A 25,197-nucleotide genomic window follows, 5' to 3' on the forward strand; every position below is an offset into this window, starting at 1 on the left:
ATAATCTGATTGAACATATTTCCAAATAATGTACATTTATACACATGCACACATTACACACATGGGAGTAGCTACTCCTATGTCTGCCACATTCCACAAGAGAACGAAGAGACGAAGTCTCAGGATGTTGATTCACACACACACACACACACACTCTTTAAAGTAGTCATAGAATCATAGAATAGTAGGGCTGGAAGGGGCCTACAAGGCCATCGAGTCCAACCCCCTGCTCAATGCAGGAATCCAAGTCAGAGCATCCCTGACAGATGGCTGTCCAGCCTCATCTTGAAGGCCTCCAGTGTGGGAGAGCCCACCACCTCCCCAGGTAATTGGTTCCATTGTCGTATTGCTCTTACAGTCAGGAAGTTTTTCCTGATGTTCAGCCGGAATCTGGCTTCCTGTCACTTGAGCCCATTATTCCGTGTCCTGCACTCTGGGATGATCAAGAAGAGATCCTGGCCTTCTTCTCTGTGACAACCTTTCAAGTACTTGAAGAGTGCTATCATATCTCCCCTCAGTCTTCTCTTCTCAAGGCTAAACATGCCCAGTTCTTTCAGTCTCTCTTCATAGGGCTTTGTTTCCAGTCCCCTGATCATCTTTGTTGCCCTCCTCTGAACCCTCTCCAGTTTGTCTGCATCCTTCTTAAAGTGTGGTGCCCAGAACTGGACACAGTACTCCAGATGAGGCCTAACCAGTGCTGAGTAGAGGGGAACTAGTACTTCCCGGGATTTGGAAGCGATGCTTCTATGAATGCAGCCCAAAAGAGCATTTGCCTTTTTTGCAGCCACATCACATTGTTGGCTCATATTCAGCTTGTGATTGACAACAATTCCAAGATCCCTCTCGCTTGTAGTGTGGTTGAGCCACGTATCCCCCATCTTGTAACTGTGCATTTGGTTTCTTTTTCCTAGGTGCAGAACTTGGCATTTGTCCCTATTAAATGTCATTCTGTTGTTTTCTCCCCAGAGCTCCAGTCTATCCAGATCACTTTGAATTTTGTTTCTGTCTTCCAAAGTATTAGCTATCCCGCCCAATTTTGTGTCATCTGCAAATTTGATCAGCATTCCCTGCACCTCCTTCTCCAAGTCATTAATACAAATGTTGAAGAGCACTGGGCCCAGGACTGAGCCCTGCGGTACCCCACTCGTTACCTCTCCCCAGTTTGAGAAGGTCCCATTGGTAAGCACTCTTTGAGTCCGATTCTGTAGCCAACTGTGGATCCACTGGATCGTTGTTTCATCTAGCCCACTTTGAGCTAGTTTGCTCATCAGGATATCATGGGGCACTTTGTCGAAAGCTTTGCTGAAGTCGAGGTATATGATGTCTACAGCATTCCCACGGTCTACAAGGGAGGTTACTTGATCAAAAAATGAGATCAGATTTGTCTGGCAGGACTTGTTTTTGACAAATCCATGTTGGCTTCGAGTAATCACGGCATTGTTGTCAAGGTGCTTCCAGATGGATTGCTTTATGATCTGCTCCAGAATTTTCCCAGGGATTGATATCAGACTGACTGGTCTGTAGTTCCCAGGTTCCTCCCTTTTACCCTTTTTGAAGATAGGGACAACGTTAGCCCTCCTCCAGTCATCTGGCACTTCCCCCATCCTCCATGATTTCTCAAAGAGAATAGACAGCGGTTCTGAGAGTTCTTCTGCCAGTTCCTTTATTACTCTAGGATGCAGTTCATCTGGCCCTGGACATTTGAACTCATTCAAAGTAATGAGGTGTTCCTTGACCATATGCCTGTCGATCTCATGCTGCAATCCTGCCCCTTCAGCCTGTACTTCGCCTTTGCCAGGGGGGTCATAGACTCTCTTTTGGGAGAAGACTGAGCCAAAGTAGGAATTGAGCACCTCTGCCTTTTCTTTGTCATCTGTTATCATTTTGCCATCCTTATTTAATAGCTGAACCACCATTTCTTTCCTCTGCCTTTTACTGTGCACGTAGCTGAAGGAAGCCTTTTTGTTGTTTTTAACATCCCTTGCTAACCTCAGCTCATTCTCAGCTTTAGCCTTCCTGACGCCCTCCCTGCAATTCTGTGCTATCTGCCTGTACTCTTCCTTTGTTACTTGGCCTTCTTTCCACTTCCTATTTGTGTCCTTTTTTGTTTTCAGGTCATCCCTAAGCTTTTTGTGAAGCCACATTGGCTTCTTCTGTTGTCTTCCACCTTTTATTCTTGTTGGAATTGCTTGTGATTGTGCCTTGAGAATTTCCTTTTTTAAAAGCTCCCACCCATCTTGGACTCCTTTTCTCGCTAGCATTGCTTGCCATGGGACCTTACTGATCATTGTTCTGAGTTTATGAAAATCAGCTTTCCTAAAATCCAGGGTACGCGTTTGACTACACTCGGCTTTTGCTTCCCTTAGAACCAAGAACTCAAGTACAACATGTTCGCTTTCCCCCAGAGTTCCTGTAACTGCTACTTTATCCACTAAGTCATCTCTGTTGGTTAGGATCAAGTCAAGGATAGCCGATCCTCTAGTTCCTTCCTCTACTTTCTGTAGGAGGAAGTTATCCGCCACACAAGTCAGGAATTTCCTGGAGGGGCCATGTTTTGCAGAATTTGTCTCCCAACAAATATCGGGGAAATTGAAGTCCCCCATTACTACTACATCATGCTTCCTTAAAACATTGGCTATTTGCTTTTCAAAAGGTTCATCCTTGTCTTCTCCTTGATTGGGTGGCCAGTAGTAGACTCCGACCACCAGGTTTCTTTTATTCTTTGCTCCATTTATTTCAACCCAGATGCTCTCGATGGGGCTACCAAGCTCCTCCTCCTGTATTTCTGTGCAGAGATATGTATTTTTCACATACAGTGCAACCCCACCTCCCTTTCTGTTCCTCCTGTTGTTTTTGAACAAGTTATATCCTTCAATTGCTGTATTCCAATCATGACAGTCATCCCACCAAGTCTCAGTTATACCTATCAGGTCATAATTTCCCTCTTGTATTAAGAGTTCAAGTTCATTCTGTTTGTTTCCCATACTCTGGGCATTAGTATACAGACGTTGAAGACCATGTGCTTCATGGTTTGGCTTTCTTCCTACATGTGTCTGAAGACTATTATTGGGCGCTATCAGAGCTATTCTCTCCATTGCGGTGCATGCGCCTATGTCCATTGTTACCCCCAACATTATATCTCCCTTCCCCGTAGGATTCAGTTTAAAGCCCTCCTGATGAAGTTCTTCATGCTGTGGCCAAACACATTCTTCCCATCCTTTGTGAGGTGCAACCCATCCCTAGCCAACAGCCCATCTTCCAGGAAGTATAGCCCGTGGTCCCAGAATCCAAATCTCTCTCGTCGGCACCACCTTCGTAGCCAGTCATTCACCCAGAGTATTTTTCGTTCCCTTTCTATCCCTCTTCTAACTACTGGAAGGATGGATGAGAAAACTATCTGGGCCCCAAAGTTCTTGAGTTTCCTTCCCAAAGCTTCAAAGTCTGACGTGATCTCTTCGTAGCTCCGCTTGGCGGTATCATTTGTTCCCACATGGATGAGAAGAAAGGGATACCTGTCAGTGGGCTTTATGAGTGCAGGCAACCTTTCAGTCACGTCTCTAATCTGTTCTCCCGGGAGACAACATACCTGGCGAGTCCATGGGTCTTCGCGACATACTTGGGTCTCGATCCCACGCAGCAAGGAGTCTCCCACTACTACCACTCTTCTCTTCTTCTTCTTGTAGGCCTGGGTTTCATCGCCTCTGTTTGACTGACCTTTAGCCTCTTGCTCACTCTCATGCAGGTTCCCCTGTGATTCTTCCTCTGCAGGCTGTCCTCCAGTCTCATCCGCAAGTACCTGGAATCGGCTCCACAGCTCCACTGCTTCCACTGGTGCAGAGTGGCGTCTAGTTCTTCTTCTCCTAACTGTCACCCTTTTCCAAGGAGTATCCTCTATTCCATTTTTCTTCACCTCAGCATTTCCCACTGCCTCATCTTGCTGTTGCTCTTCAAGCTTCTGGTCTGCCCTTTGCTGCTGTAGTTCCCCCATTCTGTCCAAGAACTCTTCGTGTTCTCTTATTCCCCGGAGGGTCGACAGTCGCCGCTCCAGTCCACTTACTTTTTCCTCCAGCAGCGTGATCAACTTGCACTTGTTGCAGGTGTAGGCCATGTTGTTCTCAGGCATGAAAACAAACATGGCACACACCTTGCAGGTCACCACCACTGGAGAGTCTTGTCCTTCCATAGCCTCTTTTCCCTTTTTGTGTCTAGCTTTGTGATTGTTCTAGACTAGCCTGTGCCTGCTCCTCTACTCAGTAGAGGTTAAAAGCAGAGTCCCACTGGTGTGAAAGTGTGTGTTACAAGACAAATAAATGGAAAAAAGTTAGTTAAAATAAAAAATTAAAATTAAAAAAATGTTAGGGGCCTCCCCCTTGACCTCCCCTGCCGAACTCCCCTGGCCAACTCCTGTTTGCTCCCCCTGTTCACTCGCTCTGTTTGCTTGCTCTCTGGGAGCTTGCCTGCTTCTGTAGTCCCTGGACCAGCTGGAGCAGCTTGCTCTGCTCTGCTCTGCTCAGCTGGGAGGCGGGAAACAGTCTGAAGCTTCCCGCCCAGTCAGCTGCTGGGAGTACTTGGCCACACCCCTCCAATTCAGTTGGAGCTCTCAGAAGCACCTGGTGAGCTCACAGCCAATCAGAAGGATAAAGGGCAGCCCCCTGGGCTTCCTGCAACCCACTTACCTCTTAGCCTCTGTCTCCTTTGTCTCCTTTGTCTCTTCAACCACTGCAACTCCCCTGGCCAACTCCTGTTTGCTCCCCCTGTTCGCTCGCTCTGTTCGCTCGCTCTCTGGGAGCTTGCCTGCTTCTGTAGTCCCTGGACCAGCTGGAGCAGCTTGCTCTGCTCTGCTCTGCTCAGCTGGGAGGCGGGAAACAGACTGAAGCTTCCCGCCCAGTCAGCTGCTGGGAGTACTTGGCCACACCCCTCCAATTCAGTTGGAGCTCTCAGAAGCACCTGGTGAGCTCACAGCCAATCAGAAGGACAAAGGGCAGCCCCCTGGGCTTCCTGCAACCCACTTACCTCTTAGCCTCTGTCTCCTTTGTCTCTTCAACCCCTGCAACTCCCCTGGCCAACTCCTGTTTGCTCCCCCTGTTAGTCGAATGTATTGCAGCATCTAAAAAAATGCCTGTAGACATCTCTTAAAAGTTTGTCTCCAAGATTAATCCTGAGACTGAAGACAAAAGTTAGAAATACTTTTAGGAATATTAACTCCCGCAGAAGGCCCAAATACATGGAACAGGGCTGAAATGTGTTGGTTACTTCAAATAATAAAACTACATATATCCAACATCCTGAGACGTCATCTCTTCATTGTCTATGTTATTTTGGATGTTCTCCAGTTTTGTTTGACCCTGCCCAGCCTGACCTTTTTCTAGCTGTTGCCACCACTTTTCCTCCCTCCTTTGCTCCCAGTGAGGCAAAACTAAGGTTCCTTGGTTGTGATGGTAGTTGTTTTTTGTTGTTTTGATTGCAAGTGGGATAGAGTAAAGGGCAGTCATCCTCATAATGGATAGAATACAATGGGATGCTTACACCTGCACCAATTCTCTTATGCCCCTCCAATTCTGTTGTGCAGGTGCCACCCCCCTTTCTGGAAGGAGGCTGGTCAGTGGTGGTTGCATAAGGGAACTCCGCTGACTGGCCTCCTCCAAAAACAAGCATTTCCGCTCATTTCGGGGTTTCCCCTAGGAAGTGCTAAATCTGCTTGCATAATCAGAGGGTGCCACTTGTGCAACAGATTTGGCAGGACCCACTGATGTGGAAGGGAATTGGTAAGGCGGAAAGAAATTGGTGGGAGTGTAAGCATCCTGTTGGATTCTGCCCAAGATATTTAACAATCTTAAAATATGTTAAAATCATAGCCTAAAGCTCAGCCAACATTCATCATGGAAAAATAATTATTTTTTAATTTCAACATTTTCCATACATATATGAATAATAAAAATAACAGACCAAAATATGCAATCTTAGGGTGCAATCCTATGGGATAGTTGGCCACCTCCGAACTCAGAGGCAGCCAACTATCCAATGCAGGGTGGGTTGAGCATGGAGGGGATCATCTCCTCTGCGCTCCAGCCACCCTGCATTTGCGGTTAGACAGCTGATTTCGCAGATGACGCATAGGAAGCGTCATAAAGGCGCTTCCGCAGTCCCTGCCCCCAGGAACGCCCCATTTCGGCCACTCTGCACTGCTCTTCCAAGTGTGGAGCCAGGGATGAACTGCATCTCTTATGAAGGGGCGGGGGGGGGGGATTTTTGGGAACCGAGCCTGGAGCGCTGGCTCTGAGCTCGGTTCCCAGAAATTGAAAAATCCTATGGCCATCTAGACACTAATCCTCTAATAAAAGTCAATATAGTAATATCCTAGTAGTTACCTTTTGTCCAAATAGAAACAGATATTTTAATGTACAAGTTAATATGCCAAATCTAATTCAACTCTGTTCTATAGTAGCATCTGGTTGAAGTTATGGAATTAGAGCTCCGTCAGCATTTTCAGTTAACACCAGTTCCTTAAAATGAAAACACTATTCTTGCTTACTACTGCATTGTAAACTTTAAAATTATGCAAACAGTTTAAACATTGCTTTGTAGGAAAACACATTTTTCCTGGAAGCAATTTAAATTGATTTTAAAGTTTGCTTTTGTATAAATAGATGTTTTAAATAGTCTGCTTTCCATCATGCTTGCAGAGCAGTTGCAGTGGTTGAATGTAGGCTTTTAGACTCTATAGCAGCCATGGGGAATGTCCAGGCCCATGGGAATACCCACCCAACCTGCCAACTTCTTCCCCAGGACCCAACTTCTTCCCCAGGCACTGAAAAACTCTTTATCTTTGACCAGCAGCTGATCAGAGATAAGATATTTCCCTTGCTGTGCCCACTGCCTTTAGTCTTTTAAAAAACTTCTATTGGTGACAATGGAGGCTTTTAAAAGCTTAATTGCTGGATGGGGGGTGGGATTTGGGGGAGGGGTTGCTGCTGGGGAGGGAAGGGCTATGGCAGGAATGGGGAACATTTACCCACAGCGATGTCCCTCTGGGTTTCCCCATCTGGCTGCAAGATTCTTTGGCTGTTATTGCAGATCAGTGATCTCAGAGAAGAGGGTATTTAAAGGCAATTAAAGTTTAAATACCCAGCAAAGAATTGAGCTGTGCATTTTGCAGGCAGGAGAGCTGTTCCGCTGGGGCTTCTTCCTGAATAGATTTCCTTAGGACTGAGCTGTGTTTTGTATGCGTGGTGGGAAAATATCCTAATTGGTAAGAATTACATCTGGCTCTGCCCACTTTGCTTTCTCTGACCTTGGCCCCACCCCATGTCCTTAGCCTCAGCCACTGCTGGAATGTGCCCCCCAAGACCCTTCCTAAATTGGCATTTGGGCAGTGGGCCTAAAAAAAGGTTAGATTATTTATTTATTAAATTTATTAATCGCCCATCTGACTGGTCACCCAGCCACTCTGGGCGATGTACAACCCACCATAAACAATTTAAAACAATAAAATTTTACCATAATTTTTTTTTTTAAAAATACCCTAACCCACCCCAAATGCCTGCCTGAACAACCACGTTTTTAATGCACGACGGAAGCTCATTAAAGAGGGGGCATGACGGAGTTCCCTAGGGAGGGAGTTCCACAGAGTGGGGGCCACCACAGAGAAGGCCCTCTCCCTCGTCCCCACCAGTCTAGCTGTCCTGGCCGATGGGACAGAGAGAAGGCCATCCGAGGCTGATCTTGTTAAGCGGCCTGTCTGGTGTTGCTGGAGGCGCTCCTTAAGATAGGCTGGGCCAGAACCATATAGGGTTTTAAAGGTCAAAACCAACACCTTGAATTTGGCCCGGAAAACAACTGGTAACCAGTGCAACTCCTTCAGCACTGGAGTGATGTGATCTCGCCGGCGGCTGCCTTTAATCAGGCGAGCCGCCGCGTTCTGTACCAGCTGCAGTTTCCGAACCGTCTTCAAGGGTAACCCCACGTAGAGCGCATTACAGTAGTCTAAACGAGAGGAGACCAGGGCATGTACTACCGATGGGAGCAGATGGTCGGGAAGGAAGGGGCGCAGCCGCCGTATCAGATGGAGTTGATACAGCGCTGTCCGGCTCACAGCTGACACCTGAGCCTCCATGGACAGCTGGGAGTCCAAAATGACCCCCAGGCTGCGGACCTGGTCTTTCAAGGGTAGCTGTACCCCATTCAACACCAGGTCAACATCCCCCAGCTTCCTCTTGTCTCCCACCAAAAGTACCTCGGTCTTGTCAGGGTTGAGCTTCAGCTTATTCCTCCCCATCCAGCCACTCACCGTCTCCAGACGTTTGGACAGGGATTCTACGGCCAACCTTGGTGAAGATTTGAATGAGAGGTAGAGCTGAGTGTCATCCGCATATTGATGACACTGCACCCCAAACCTCCTGATGATAGCCCCCAGTGGCTTCACATAGATGTTAAATAGCATCGGGGAGAGGATGGAACCCTGTGGCACCCCACAAGTAAGTGGCCACGGGTCCGAAACCTCCTCTCCCAGTGCTACCCTCTGGTACCTGCCAGAGAGGAAGGACTGGAACCACCGCAATACCGTGTTTCCAATGCCCAACCCCTCCAGGCGGTCCAGGAGGATACCGTGGTCAACGGTATCAAAAGCCGCTGAGAGGTCGAGGAGAACAAGGAAGGAGCATTCACCCCTATCCAGAGCCCTCCTCATATCATCCACCAAGGCGACCAAGGCCGTTTCTGTCCCATGCCCAGGCCTGAAGCCCAACTGAAATGGGTCTAGATAATCAGTTTCTTCCAAGTGTGCCTTCAACTGCACCGCCACCACCCGCTCAATCACCTTGCCCAAAAATGGCAGATTTGAGACTGGGCGAAAGTTGTTCAGAACTTGAGGATCCAAGGAGGGCTTCTTTAAGAGCGGTCTTATCACTGCCTCCTTGAGGGCTGATGGCATCACTCCCTCCTCAAGGGAGGCGTTCACCACCGCCTTGATCCCCTCACCCAGTCTCTCTCTGCAGCTCATAATGAGCCAAGATGGGCAAGGATCAAGTAAGCAGGTGGTCGGCCTTACAGATGAAAGCACCTTGTCCACTTCATCAGGAGGAAGAAGCTGGAACCGATGCTATAGCCCAGATAACCCTGGGCTATAGCATAAAGAGACACATACTTCTTTATTTTGTACTGCAATAGAGATGGACATTGGATACCATGAGTTCTTTATGAGTAGAGCAATAATGCTGAAGTGGACAGTATCCACGAAAGCTGATGCCATAATAAATGTGTTAGTCTTTAAGGTGCCACAAGACTCTGGTTTTGTTTGTTTGTTTGTTTGTTTTTTGCTGCAACAGATTAACATGGCTATGCCCTTGGAGAAAGCTGGAGGAAGCAATCCTATGGCCACTAGTCAGCGGCTAGATGGCCATAGGATGTGTAGGTTAGTGGGAACTGACCTTCCCCTGGGAACCGACCTTCCCCCCATGGAATGGCCTCGTGCTCTGAGTTCGGAAGAGGAGTGCAAAGTGGCCAAAACGGGGCATTCCGGGAGTGTTCCGGGGCAGGGAAAGCAGAAATGCCGGTATGACATATCTTATGTGTTGTCCAGCAGCCTCCTCCCCTGCTCCGCCTTCCTGTGGCTAGACAGCTGAAATCGGCTGTCTAGCCGCAAATACAGGGCAGGAGAAGAGCAGAGGGAACAATCCCTTCTGTGCTTCTCCTGCCCTGCATTGGATAGGCAGTTGCCTCCGAGTTCGGAGGCGGCCGCCTATCCCCATAGGATTGCGTTCTTAATGGGTTTAATTAGTAGATTAATCAACTACAGCTTTATCTGATTAATCAATGGGACCTAATTTTAATCAATGAGGGCATATTTAATCAGGAAGAATGCAAGTAAATAACACTTGTTTAGTTTTTAAAGATGTTTTGATTCTGGGGTGCAATAAGGAATGAAAAGAAAATATAATGATAACCTTTCTTTTTATCAGTAAGTGGTAGTTTTTGTTTATTAAAATGTAAACTAGCATACAATTGCACTCATTTCACATGCCAGCAAGGTTATGCTCAAAATCCTACAAGCTAGGCTTCAGCAGCATGTGAACCGAGAACTACCGGAAGTACAAGCTGGGTTTTGAAGAGGCAGAGGAACTAGAGATCAAATCGCCAACATTCGCTGGATCATGGAGAAAGCAAGAGAATTCCAGAAAAACGTCTTTTTCTGCTTCATTGACTGTGCTAAAGCCTTTGATTGTGTGGATCACAACAAACTGTGGCAAATTCTTAAAGAGATGGGAGTACCAGACCACCTTACCTGTCTCCTGAGAAACCTGTACGAGGGTCAAGAAGCAACAGTAAGAACCGGACATGGAACAACCAATTGGTTCAAAATTGGTAAAGGAATACGACAAGGCTGTATATTGTCACCCTGCTTATTTAATTTATATGCAGAGTCCATCATGAGAAGCCATGAAATTAAAAGTCGCTTGCTCCTTGGGAGGAAAGCTATGGCCAACCTAGACAGCATAGTAAGAAGCAGAGACATCACCTTGCCGACAAAGATTCGTATAATCAAAGCTATGGTTTTCCCAGTAGCAACGTATGGCTGTGAGAGCTGGACTATAAGGAAGGCTGGGCGCCGAAGAATTGATGCGTTCGAACTGTGGTGCTGGAGAAGACTCTTATGAGTCCCCTGGACTGCAAGGAGGTCAAATCAGTCAATCCTAAAGGAAATCAACCCTGACTGCTCATAGGAAGGACAGATACTGAAGCTGAAGCGCAAATATTTTGGCCACCTGATGCGAAGTGAAAAGTCACTGGAAAAGCCCCTGATGCTGGGAAAGCTTGAAGGCAAAAGGAGAAAAGGACAGCAGAGGATGAGATGGCTAGATAGCATCACTGATGCAATGAATATGAATTTGAGCACACTCCGGAGAGAGCGGAAGACAGGAAGGCCTGGCGTGCTGTGGTCCATGGGGTCACGAAGAGTCGGACACGACTTAACGACTGAAGAACAACAACAACACAGTTATTTAAATTTAATTGGATATAAGTCAAATGATCAACTAAAATTATTTAAACAAGGAGATATGTTTGGATTTTCCATAGCCATTTGGTCTCTTATAGCAAAGCTGATCAGACTTCAGGGTTGCAGGATCTACTTGGTTTTTACTAGAATCCTGGGATCCACCAACCATAGCCTGGTACAAAGACATACACTGAGAATTAAAGAATTCCAAGCCCAGGAATTTGTTTTGAGTACCAGAACTGAATGCAGCTCACAATCCTTTAGCACAAATATCCATGCCTAGTTACCTCCTACTCCCCAGCTTTCTTCTTTTCGGCAGTAGAGGATGAAGAGAGGAGTCATTTTCTTGCTACTATGTTAAACAGTAGGGAGTCAGAAATTCATCCTGTCTACTTCAAGTCACCCAGAGATCTACCAGTAGGTCCATCTACCTTCTACCCACCGCTGTCTTATAGTAATAGTTTTATCTAGAAATCCTTCTAAATACATTCTTAGGAGGGCATACTGCAATAATGTTTGGCTCATGTCATACCATACCCACAGCAGAAATAGTGATCTGCATAAGGTCACATAACAGCCTGATCCCACGTGTTAGTGCTTGAAAGTAATGTATATACCTGGGAGTAAGTCCCTTTGAACTTACCATCAGATTGCACTGCTAGTTACTTTTATGATAGAGAAGGAATACATTTCTGAATTCCCCACATCCAAGCCCAACAACCTCCAGACACTGCTGTGGTTAGTTATAGAAAGGTAGATATAAACTTTCATCTTAATACATCTAGGAGAGTCATACAATATTGTATAATAGTAATGTTATTTAGATATTAACGTATGCCTTGAATAAAGATATTTCCAGAACAGCTTAGAGAAATATACCTATTCGTAGGTATATTAATGTCCTATTGCTCTTAAATGAAAGGGAATAAAATACTGATTCGGGTTTGACTTAAATGAAAAGGAATAAAATAATGATTCGGGTTTGACTAATACCTTTCATTAGTGATCAACAAATCTTATCTAGGGTCTTCCCCTTGTGGCAAGTTGAGAAACTGCACTTCAGGCATCAATCTTCATCTGCATGGAATCACTGGCAATGTCCAAAGCGATATTTTCTACAGCTTTCCAGCTCAAATTATTTTTAAAATGCATGCCCCATGCTTACTTGGAAAAAAGTCCATTTATATTTATGAGACCTACTTATAAGTAATGTTTTAAGGATTAGGATATTAATATTTTAAATATTTTTGCTAGCAAGTTCTTATGCAAGCCAAGCCTCATCCAGGTGAAACAATCTCTTTTGATAGGGGAAAGATTAGACCCACAGTATGTCGTCTCTGAACTATTTGCTTACAGCAGTTTTTCCCTTCTAAAGATAATGTTGTTCCCCACTGACCTCATTTGTGGAAAATGCAGAATAATGTCCCACTGAATCATACAATTGGAAGGGAATGATTAAGGGTCATCTAGTCCAGCGCCATTCACTTAAAACTACAGGTCTATCTGCCCAACATGCATTGTGCCACAGGCACAGAGCAAGTACACTGTAGAGATAAAGTGGATAAAGTAGCAGTTACAGGAGCTCTGGGGGAAAGCGACCATGTTGTACTTGAGTTTTTGGTTCTAAGGGAAGCAAAAGCTGAGTTTCATCAAACGCGTACCCTGGATTTTAGGAAAGATGATTTTAATAAACTCAGAACAATGATCAGTAAGGTCCCATGGCAAGTGACGCTAACGAGAAAAGGAGTCCAAGATGGGTGGGAGCTTTTAAAAAAGGAAATTCTCAAGGCACAATTACAAACAATTCCAACAAGAAGAAAAGGTGGAAGACAACAGAAGAAGCCAATGTGGCTTCACAAAAAGCTTAGAGAGGACCTGAAAACAAAAAAGGACACATATATGAAGTGGAAAGAAGGCCAAGTAACAAAGGAAGAGTACAGGCAGATAGCACAGAATTGCAGGGATGGCATCAAGAAGGCTAAAGCTGAGAACGAGCTGAGGTTAGTGAGGGATGCTAAAAACAACAAAAAGGCTTTCTTCAGCTACATGCATAGTAAAAGGCAGAGGAAAGAAATGGTTGTTCAGCTATTAAATAAGGATGGCAAAAGGATAACAGATGACAAAGAAAAGGCAGAAATGCTCAATTCCTACTTTGGCTCAGTCTTCTCCCAAAAGAGGGTCTATGACCCCCCTGGCAAAGGCGAAGTACAGGCTGAAGGGGCAGGATTGCAGCTTGAGATCGATAGGCATATGGTCAAGGAACACCTAATTATTTTGAATGAGTTCAAATGTCCAGGGCCAGATGAACTGCATCCTAGAGTAATAAAGGAACTGGCAGAAGAACTCTCAGAACCGCTGTCTATTCTCTTTGAGAAATCATGGAGGATGGGGGAAGTGCCAGATGACTGGAGGAGGGCTAATGTTGTCCCTATCTTCAAAAAGGGCAAAAAGGAGGAACCTGGGAACTACAGACCAGTCAGTCTGACATCAATCCCTGGGAAAATCCCGGAGGAGATGATAAAGCAATCCATCTGTAAGCACCGTGAAAACAATGCAGTGATTACATGAAGCCAACATGGATTTGTCAAGGACAAATCCTGCCAGACGAATCTGATCTCATTTTTTGATCAAGTAACCTCCCTTTTGGACCGTGGGAATGCTATAGACATCATATACCTCGACTTCAGCAAAGCTTTCGACAAAGTGCCCCATGATATCCTGATGAGCAAACTAGCTCAAAGTGGGCTAGATGACACACCGATCCGGTGGATCCACAGTTGGCTACAGAATCGGACTCAAAGAGTGCTTACCAATGGGACCTTCTCAAACTGGGGAGAGGTAACGAGTGGGGTACCGCAGGGCTCAGTCCTGGGCCCAGTGCTCTTCAACATTTGTATTAATGACTTGGAGGAGGAGGTGCAGGGAATGCTGATAAAATTTGCAGATGAGACAAAATTGGGTGGGATAGCTAATACTTTGGAAGAAATAAACAAAATTCAAAGTGATCTGGATAGACTGGAGCTCTGGGCAGAAAACAACAGAATGAAATTTAATAGGAATAAATGCCAAGTTCTGCACCTAGGAAAAAGAAACCAAATGCACAGTTACAAGATGGGGGATACGTGGCTCAACCACACTACAAGCGAGAAGGATCTTGGAATTGTTGTTGATCACAAGCTGAATATGAGCCAATAATGTGATGTGGCTGCAAAAAAGGCAAATGCTCTTTTGGGCTGCATTCATAGAAGCATCGCTTCCAAATCCCGGGAAGTACTAGTTCCCCTCTACTCAGCACTGGTTAGGCCTCATCTGGAGTACTGTGTCCAGTTCTGGGCACCACACTTTAAGAAGGATGCAGACAAACTGGAGAGGGTTCAGAGGAGGGCAACGAAGATGATCAGGGGACTGGAAACAAAGCCCTATGAAGAGAGACTGAAAGAACTGGGCATGTTTAGCCTTGAGAAGAGAAAACTGAGGGGAGATGTGATAGCGCTCTTCAAGTACTTGAAAGGTTGTCACAGAGAGGAAGGCCAGGATCTCTTCTTGATCATCCCAGAGTACAGGACACGGAATAATGGGCTCAAGTGACAGGAAGCCAGATTCCGGCTGAACATCAGGAAAAACCTCCTGACTGTAAGAGCAATACGACAATGGAACCAGTGACCTAGGGAGGTGGTGGGCTCTCCCACACTGGAGGGCTTCAATATGAGGCTGGGCAGCCATCAGTCTGGGATGCTCTGACTTGGATTCCTGCATTGAGCAGGGGGTTGGACTCGATGGCCTCGTAGGCCCCTTCCAACCCTGCTATTCTATGTTTCTATGAGATGAATACAAACCCATAATTCAAGTTGAGCACCCTTGCTTTTAATGTTAAGGAACACAATGAAAATTATTTGTAAATAAAAAGACAGGAACAAGTAAGTCAAGCATAGGCAGGTCCAAAAAAAAGCCCCTCGCCTACCTGGCTTGCTGTGCAATCCTAGGCATGTCTACTCAGAAGTAAGTCCTATTAAGATAACTGACATTTACTCTAAGGTAAGTGGGTATAGGATTGCAGCCTAAGGCACTATTCTCCTCTGGAGTCCGTTATTTTGTTTGGTGGCAGCCTGAGCAAGAGCAAAACCCATCTGCTAAGTCTTGTCACTGGAACGTTATAGGGTTAATGGCCAGGCAGCTTATCTTGTATCTAATGAATAGTGCATACAGAACAAATACATGGGCCTGAACCCAAAGAACTTAGGTCTACTTCTGAAATTTCTGTGTGTTTCTTGAACAGCAGATACTGCCCCCCCCCCCACCTGCAACGATGTTACATGGCATCTCTTTAGATCCTGCCCATTGTTGTAAAAAAACGGATTATGATCCTGTTTTATGCAGGAAAAAGAGTTTTTTCCCAGGAAGGACCTAGTACACTGAGAGCTACTAGGAGTATGAGAGCAAAAGTTCCACAAGTACATTAAAGTATTGTAAAGATTCGGGGAAAGGGATCATTCTGATTCTTGTGTTGCTTTCGAAAACATGCTGCTGAATCCTATGCATGTTTACTTGTCGGTAAGTTCCACAGTATAATTAAGCTTACTCTCAAGTAAGTGTATAGGATTGCAGTCTTAAAGGAATAAATAGCCATATTTCTTTTGGACTATAATAATTGTATGTTTAAAACAACACTATACCAGTTAAATCTAATTTATGATGTATTTAGTTACGTGCAAGCTTTATATGACAGAGCCTTGTGTGGCGCAGAGTGGTAGGTGGCAGTATTGTAACCTCTCCCCAAACCTGAGTTCGATCCCAGCGGAAGTTGGGTCTCAGGTAGGCGGCTCAGGTCGACTCAGCCTTCCATCCTTCTGAGGTCGGTAAAATGAGTACCCAGCCTGCTGGGGGAAAGGTAGTCACGACTGGGGAAGGCAATGGCAAACCACCCTGCTATAGTCTGCCATGAAAACGCCAGCGCAAGCGGCATCCCTCTAGGGGTCAGTAATGACCCGGTGCTTGCACAGGAGGAACCTTCCCTTTCCTTTCCAAGCTTTATATGAGCTTTATTTGAATCTTTGTATGAGTCTGGTGATAATGGATTCCAGGAAGCCCCACTTTTTCTGTGTGCCTGTTTTCTTGTCATATTATTGGGCTTTAGTACGTATCTTGAGATTTATCAGGAATGTTCTGCTCAAGGCGATCTTTTTAAACTAGTCTCCTCCCCAATTTAGCAAAGGCTGTCTATTTCTAAAATGGATACTGAAAGGAGGAAACATCTTTCCCTTTTAGTATCTGGCATTATCTGAGGATCTGACAGTACATGTTTTAATCAAGGTTCTTTCTGAATTATAAAACCAAACACAGGTTTGGCAGTCCTTCTGCTATCTGGAACATCAGGGTATCATATTATTAAACTTGTCAGGTGTATCTCTTAATTAAAAACTTACCCTGTGGGCTGAGAAGAGAAAGTCAAACAAACTGAAATCTTCATGCTTCCACCTGCTGAAAATGTGTCCAAAGAAATCACGACTTGGAACTCCAATGGCAGCAGAAGTCTTTATCACAGAAATAATGGGTCAAATTCCACGGACTACATGGGTATTAATTGATGGATTTAGGGTTCTAATAGGGACAAATAACAAATAGTCTATGAAGAGAAAGCAATATAACATTAAGTCAGCCTATACATGGCAGCTGTCTTCATAGATATCGGCAGTTCATGTTTTCAAACATGTAGTTCAAATCAGAAATAATGACATTGCCCAAAGATGGCTACAAAGGATTTCTTAATCTTAAAATATACTATATTCTTCTGAGCATTGTAATGAAATCAGTAGGGGATGTAACATTTCATCATAGCAGCTGCAGCATTCTGCCTCAATTATTGACTACATTCTGCTGGGGTGGTTTTAAATATTGCTGCTGCCTGAGCCTTAGGACTTCTCTTTTTTGATTTCACAACTGCGGTATAAAATGGCATGTACTAAGAGAATACTTATTACAGATTTAGAACTGGTGGGCAGAGCAATACTGTGCTGGTGGTAGACAGGGCCGGCCCTACCATTAGGCAGAGTGAGGCAGTTGCATCAGGTGGCAGATGCTGGGAAGCAGCAGCGAGGTGCTGGAGGAGAGAGCTGTGTGCTAACAAAAGTCAAACAAACTGCCCTGCACCCCCTAAACTAGCCTGCTGCCTTTAGATATGGAGGATGATGCTGTACTATTGCCAGTCTTGAAGGAGATTCAACAGCCAATCCAGTCAGCTTTTGTACATGGATCGAGAGGGGTGCCATCTTGTTCTTCGCCTCAGGCAGCAAAACGTCTGGAGTTAGCCCTGGTGGTAGGGGTGATTCTGTGGTGGGGCAACTATCCCAGCCAGAGCCCTGCCAGCTCGCTCTGGCCAGGGTGGGAGATGGGGGGTAGTGGCTTCCTCTATTTTTTTCCTTCCATTTCTCCCTGCCCTCTCCATTGACCACAGTGGAAGTTAATTAGCTATGCACTGCTGCATTGGGGTGTGGGGCTGCTGACCCACCAGCTGGCTTCCCCACTCCAATTGTGGAGCACTTATGCATCCTATGCCCCCTCAGCTGGACTCCCTGGGAGCATAGGATTGCTCACTAAGTAAATATACCCCTACTTAGAATATTTTTCATTTTAATCCAGACCTGATTTCAAAGTACTGTTGAACTGATTCCTCCTTTCTTAATTTTTAGGATACTGGAGTTGGCAAATCAAGTATAGTTTGTCGATTTGTTCAGGATCATTTTGACCACAATATTAGCCCCACTATTGGGTAAGTACTATATGTATGTATTTATTTATTTTTTATTTTTATTTATTTATTTCTATACCGCCCAATAGCCGAAGCTCTCTGGGCAGTTCACAAAAACTAAAACCAAACAACACACAATAAAACAATTTAAAATATATAGAACATTAAAACCACAATATAACAATACAACCACAATAAAACCTAGCAGCAGTACAGGAGTTTAAAATACAGATTTAAAACAGCAAAGATAAAAATTTAGAAAGCTAAAATGCCTGGGAAAATAAAAAGGTCTTCACCTGGCGCCGAAAGGAGTACAATGTAGGCGCCAGGCGAACCTCACTAGGGAGCTCATTCCAGAGCCGGGGTGCCACAACAGAAAAAGCCCTCCTCCTAGTAGCCACCCGCCTCACTTCCTTTGGCAGGGGCTCACGGAGAAGGGCTGCTGCTGATGATCTTAAGGTCCGGGCAGGCACATATGGGAGGAGGCGATCCTTCAGGTAACCTGGCCCCAAGCCGTTAAGGGCTTTGAATGTTAACACCAGCACTTTGAATCGGGCCCGGAAATGGACCGGCAGCCAGTGCAGCTGGAAAAGTACTGGCGTAATATGAGCTCGCAGGCCAGTCCCTGTTAACAATCTTGCTGCCCTATTTTGGACCAGCTGAAGTTTCCGGACCGTTTTCAAAGGCAGCCCCACGTATAACGCATTGCAGTAATCCAGACGAGAAGTTATCAGAGCATGGATAACTGTAGCTAGGCTATCTCTGTCCAGATAAGGGCGTAGTTGGTATACCAGCCTAAGCTGATAAAAAGTGCTCCGTGCCACTGAGTTCACCTGTGCCTCAAGTGACAGTTCTGGATCCAAGAGCACCCCCAAACTACGAACCTGATCCTTTAGGGGGAGTGCAACCCCCTCCAGAACAGGTTGAATATCACCTAGCCGGGCAGACGAACCACCCACTAACAGTACCTCCGTCTTGTCTGGATTGAGTTTCAGTTTATTGGCCCTCATCCAGTCCATTACCGTGCCGAGGCACTGGTTCAGAACAGCCACTGCCTCACCTGGTTTTGATGAGAAAGAGAGGTAGAGCTGGGTGTCATCCGCATATTGATGGCACCTCAGCCCACACCTCCGGATAACCTCCCCCAGAGGTTTCATGTAGATGTTAAACAGCATGGGGGATAGAATAGAGCCCTGTGGAACGCCATGGCACAATTGCCATGGCACAGAGCAATAATCCCCCAGCACCACCTTCTGGAATCGGCCATCCAAGTAGGAGCGGAACCACTGTAGTGCAGTGCCTCCAACTCCCAACCCAGACAACCTATCCAGAAGGATACCATGGTCGATGGTATCGAAAGCCGCTGAGAGGTCCAGGAGAATCAACAGGGTCGCACTCCCCCTGTCCCTCTCCCGGCAGAGGTCATCCCACAGGGCGACCAAGGCAGTTTCCGTTCCAAAACCAGGCCTGAAGCCCGATTGAAATGGATCTAGATAATCCGTTTCATTCAAGAGTGCCTGGAGCTGTCCTACAACCACCCGCTCAAGCACCTTGCCCAGGAAGGGGATGTTGGCCACTGGCCTATAATTGTTAACATCCTCTGGGTCCAGGTTAGGCTTTTTCAGGAGTGGTCTAATTACTGCCTCTTTTAAAGCGGCAGGCACCACTCCCTCTCTCAAGGAGGAATTTACAACCTCCTGGACCCAGCTGGACAACCCCTCCTTGTTTGATTTAATAAGCCATGAAGGGCAAGGGTCAAGCACACAAGTGGTCGATCGGACTTGGCCAAGCACCTTGTCCGCATCCTCATTAACATTTCAGTCAAGCTAATATTTTCATAGTATTCTTTTATATTTCAAGGTTTTGATAGTCAAAGCAATCATGCTTGTGTTCACTGTTTCCAAATGTTGCATAATGTAAAGAGTTATTGAGTCAGCATATTAACTTCCTCTTTAGGTTATGCCTGTTCTAAATCACCATACATTCTGTACCATGAGCTGTTAGCCATTATGCAATGTTCTTTCTTCCCTTCTCTCTGTCTCTTTTATGAGGTCCACATTTTCAAGCAGAGGTGGGGAACCTGTGACCCTCCAGATATTGTTGGGCTCCCAACTCCCATCAGCCCCAGCCAGCATGGTCAGTGGTCAGGGATGATGGGTGTTCTAGTCCAACAACATTTGGAGGGTCACACATTCCCCGCCCCTGTTCTAAAGGGTGGGTTTTGGTGTTTTTAAAATGTTCTGTATTGAGTTTTAGGTATATACAACATAAATTAGCCTTGGATTAGGCCGTCAGCATCCTCATAATCCCATTTCTCATACTTTCCCAAGCCACTATTTTATTATGAGTCCTGTACTGAACAGACATACATTTCTTAGCTCTTAATAATGTTTTGTTAAGTACTGCACATAGATACTGTATATTTGGTGGGAAGAACAGGAACGAAGGAGGGCAGAATTGTGCAGGCTGATGGCATATCTCCAAAATTTCAGTGGGTAGGCCTTTCTAGAAATGGATTTCAAATAGCATCACAGGTTCCTCTGACTCTTTTTAAAAAACACAGTTCTTTCTTTTTCTGCTAGATCTACTAATTGTGCCATCCAAAAATCTGTGCTAGAAGGTGCTTTGGCCTACCATGTTGCCATAGCTATCAGAAGTCTTACATTTCTGTCTAATGAAGCAGTATTAATACTATTTTCCTTCTAGCTCCCCCGTTGCATATGGATGGATCTGAAACAAGTTGGGAATGTGTAGCCCTTTAGATATTGTTGGAACATCATATCATGTTGTATTTTAGGGTTTTGTGAACCGCACAGAGAGCTTCGGCTATGGGGTGATATAGAAATGTAATAAATAAATAAATAAACTGTAACTCCCATCAACCTTAGCTAGCACAGTCAAAGGTGATGGATGTTGGGAGTTCCAGTCCAACAACATCTGGAGGGCCACACATTCCCCACCCCCGATCTAAAAGACGGTTTGCGAATTCTCTTGTTCCAGCTTTGTTATTGACTCCACTTAGGGCTATTGAGTTGTGGAGAGGTGCTTTTATATTTGAGATTATAATATTATCTTCTGTTTTCTCTCATTTTTACTTTGCCATGTAATATTCCCAACCTGTAATATTTTCTGATTCCTTCCTCCCATGCACTCTTTATTCAGCTACTGAAGATCCAATCTACAATGCGAATGACAATTTTAAAGCATTTTGTATACTGAAAAGTACTATAATTATTATTATTATTATTATTATTATTTATATGTGGGACAGCTAGCATAGATCTCTCTGGGTCAGGTGAGGGTAGAAAGAGTGAGGACAGAGAAGGAGCTTGCAATGAAAAGGCTTTTCACTTGTTTCTTTGCCTCTCTGAGTTGCTTTCTGCTGTGGAAATGGTTGTAGGTTGCTTGGTGAGTGATCTTGGAAGTAGTAGTTGTCTTGTTAGCAATTGTCAGTCCCCGCCCCTTCCACGGACAGAAAGCCTTTTGGCGGGGCTTATTATAAGTTAGAGTTCTGGAACATGTGAAGTAAACAGTGCATCTGTGTGTATACAGAGTGCGCTTCCCTTTTTACTGAGTAATTGCAGCCAGACCCATGTCCTGGAATTAGGGAACAGGGCTCCTAGGTCATATAGGTATGACTTTCAGGCAGACTTGGGCCTCGGCATCCCTTTTGTTAAATTAAGTAATTAGTGCCCTTTGCAATATTGGTTACAAGTCCTCACTTCTATGGCTTGGGCAGTGCTGGCAGGTGCAGAGAACCTGCAACAGGAGAAAAAACAGCACCGCTCAAGGGCCACAGAAGTGACTGATGTATTTGACCTTTCTCATAGGCTTAACATTTAAGATTAAATATAGCCTAGGAGAAAGTGAATCTGAATAGGAGTTAGCGCTATTTTATTTCAAATTGAATTTAACTTTAGGCTATTTTAAACACATCTGCATGAAGATCCTCTAAACCCAAATTATGATATTAAAAATGCACTAGCTTACAATTCTTAGGCATATATCTGTTTCCACATGAAGCAAACATTTCATTTTATAATTCATCACATTGCCTTGGCTTTTAACAAGACAGCATAAGTGTCTGGTGTGTAATTCATCTTCATTAATTCTCCCAAAACATCAAAACATACAAACTATGCAATATAATAGACACAAGCCAGATCCTGACTTGAATTTAATTCATGCATGTTTATGTCTAGAGGCTAATCTGTCAACCTGTGCTAAAGCAAAGATTTGGAGACTTAAAGAGCAACCCTGTCTTCGAGTTATGCCTGCTAGGAACAATCCTATCACTGCTCAAGTCCCTCTGTGCCAGCAGATCACAGTGCTATGCTGCCAGAAAAAAGTACACGGGTGTGGTGATACCTTTGCAACAGTCACTACTGGAATCTCTATGCCATATTCTTCTTCATGGTCTCTGCATATCACGTATGGGCTCTGCGCCTGTGCGGAGTGCCTCTTGGGAAACTTCCAGAGCTGAGCAAAAACTTTTGGCAGGAACCCTCTCCCAGCATCTATTGTACCTGTCCAAGCAGGTTCGCGCCTTCCCCCTCAGTTCTTTTTCGACTGCCTTGCTATAAGGACGCCTTATCGGGAACTTCATTCTCCTCGGAGACCGTTTTTTTCGCTGATTAGCTCTGTTTTTCTTTTATTCTTCTTATTTTTTGTGTGTTGTTTGTCTCTTCTTCCTTAAAAAAAAAAAAAAAAAAAGTACATTAGTTTACTTCCTCCATTGAGAAATTTTTCTTATTGGGGAATGGCACGTATGGCAGTTAAGGCCCCTTTTCGGAAATGTCTGCAATGCAGCAGTAAATTGCCCCCTACAGACTGACACTCTCTCTGTTGATTGTGTTTGGAGGAGTCTCATGTAGCAGAGACTTGCTGCCACTGCATTAACTTTACAAAACAAATGAAGCGCCGCCACTCGTACTACTTGAAAGTGGTGCTGTGGGAAAAAGCTTTGGAGGCAGTGGATATGGCTCAAAGACTTCAGAACAACAGCCTATGGTGATGGCAGAAAAACTGCAAGCTTCTCCGACGTGTTCCAAGTCCCTGGCTCTAACCATAGGCCAGGTTGACTCACCTACTCCCAGTTGGCCCCTTGCTGTTTTGGTGGCAAAAAAGCTCTCAAAAAGGGCAAAAGCCCTGAAAGCTGCCATAGAAGGACCAAAGAAAAAGAAGCATAAGGAGTCTGGATGGCAGCATACATTACACCTGCACAAGAGGAGGTGTAAATTAAATTAGTGGCCAATGGCAGAGTTACCAGATATGCTGTGGGTGTGTCTGTCGGTGTTGCTCTGTTGGCTTTTGTTCCTACAGCAATTGTGACCTTCCCCCTGTTGTTAGTTGAACCATAGCAACATGACTACTTTATGCAAGCATTAGCCCTGGTGTAATGGCCACCCACAGTGATGGAATGAAAGATCGCTTTGCCTTTCCCCAAGAGAGGAGGCAATTCTTTACTGAAGAATTGGCGTGAAATATCCGTTAGTGTTCTTGAGGGAGGACAGATATCTTTCCATTGCCAAAGAAGCAGGAATTTGGAAATAAAAGATGTAGTTTCTTACTCTTTATTTAAACAAATAAACAGATAAGTAAATTGCATTACAAGAGCAACTTTCCCTAGTATTGTTACTGGAGCAATAACACGGGAGATCCCCATTTAATGGGAAGTCCAGATGTTCATGATTAAATGTATGCAATGAAATTGAAGAAAATACGACATGGATATGATATACTTCAAAATGGCAACTTCTATATAGCAAATGCTTGATCCGGTATTGCTGGTATTCTGTTAATTAAAAGAAATAGTTTTTCATTTTCAGTATATGGGGTTTTTAATTTTTGCTAGAAAAAATGATTAATTCTATCATATAATCAGCTGTCTTAGCTCAAGCTGTTCTAGCAGCACAATCCTGTGTATGTTTACTTAGAAGTATGTCCTATTGAGTTTAATGGGGCATACACCTGTGCGCCTAAGATTCCCAAATATGTGTTTAGGATTGCAGACAAAACCTCTTTTCAAAACTGTGAAGAGTCCCCCAGTGTAAAGCACCAAAGAAATATCCCAGAACTACAAGAGAAAACCCTTACTTTCCCTTGTTACTTTAATCTTTTCGTGAATAGTATGGAGCTCATTAATTTGAGGTATTTGAAAGTAGGTATGCAGGACACTTGGCATTTCTCTCATTTTCTCTCTCTCTCTCTCTCTCTCTCCCCCCGCCTTCTCGCTCACTCACACACACACACACACATGATTGCTAATGTTAAATGATTATTTAAGAGTGATTGGAATGCAAAAATTGGAAGAAAGAGGTTAAAACCCCATATGTGATAAAAGTTTACTTTAATAAGTGTACCAAGCTATATGCCTGCTGTTTAGGCAGAACAGCTCTTCAGGGGAAATTGCTCAGCAGCAATGCTGGCTGGGGAATGCTGGGAGTTGTAAGACCTTTTTCTGTCTAAATATGCAGACGACTGCACCCAAACATGAAAGTAGCTTTCTAGTTTAGTTTACTATTCATGAAAGAGCTATGGGTAGTATCCAATGCTAATCATACTTAGAGCAGACCATTGAGTAGAAATGAATGCACTTGTTAGTCATGACTAATTTAAGATCCATTTATTTCAATGGATCTAGTTTAAGTAGGACCAATGTTGGATACTACCCGATGTTTCCAAACCTAGGTAAACTGAATCTGAAGAATGCAAAATCCAACATATCAGATGTCACTTTATTCAGATGACTAGAAAAATTCTAGGATTTTAATAGTAACTAGAGGGAAATAATTCTGCATGGGCATTCTCCTGGTAATAAAAATACTGCAGTACAGAAAATGGGGATTTTCTAGTTTTACTAAACTGTTCATCTTAAATCCAAGAGTTTCACTTAAGTTGGCACATGATATTTTAAAAACCGTTAATTTAAAGGGACATAGTATTAGCAATGCTGGGTAATCAAAGCCTTCCTTTAAAAAAAAATTAAGAAGTTCTACTGCAGTCATATTTTCTTTGCAAGCTGGAGGGCTTGGACATTTCTATTTGTAAACTGATCTGGAAGAAAACATTTTTAATGCTTTTGAAAATATATGAATATTTCAATAGCCAATGACAACATATGCCAATATGTCGTGGAAGAAAACTGGGACACTTCTGTTCATGGGTGGGCTAGGGGTGGAGTGTGGCAGCCAAGGAGTGTGCCCAAGCAGATGATGTAAGTGATATAATCCATACTTGTCACAAGCAGAAAACATGAACTAAGAATATATGCAAGCAGATGGCTTTGATAGCAAGACTGGTGAGTCAAATCATATGTTGCATGGCAAGTCAAATACATATAATTACACATCTGTACACTATATTGTGCTTATACCATTTGGACAATATTGCTCTCATTTTACTGCTGGGGAACACGGAGACCCAACAATAAGTGACTAGCCTAAGATCAGTCAAATCC

General features: G+C 44.4%; 1 protein-coding gene across 5 annotated transcripts in view; it reads left to right on the forward strand.

Annotated features, from left to right (window-relative positions):
- RAB31 (RAB31, member RAS oncogene family) overlaps positions 1 to 25,197 on the forward strand; it is a 72,019-nt gene that overhangs the window by 11,035 nt on the left and 35,787 nt on the right. For all 5 annotated transcript variants that reach the window (XR_014790152.1, XR_014790153.1, XM_084849852.1 and 2 more), the window contains exon 2: positions 17,680 to 17,759. Coding sequence is in view for 3 of the 5 variants with exons in the window: in XM_084849852.1 (XP_084705978.1) it covers positions 17,680 to 17,759 (80 nt within the window). In the remaining 2 variants the exon portion in view is untranslated. The remainder of the gene's footprint in view (positions 1 to 17,679; positions 17,760 to 25,197) is intronic.

This window comes from Heloderma suspectum, chromosome 4, assembly GCF_057233095.1.
Source record: "Heloderma suspectum isolate Gila_16-S chromosome 4, 16-S_ref, whole genome shotgun sequence".
NCBI lineage: Eukaryota > Metazoa > Chordata > Lepidosauria > Squamata > Helodermatidae > Heloderma > Heloderma suspectum.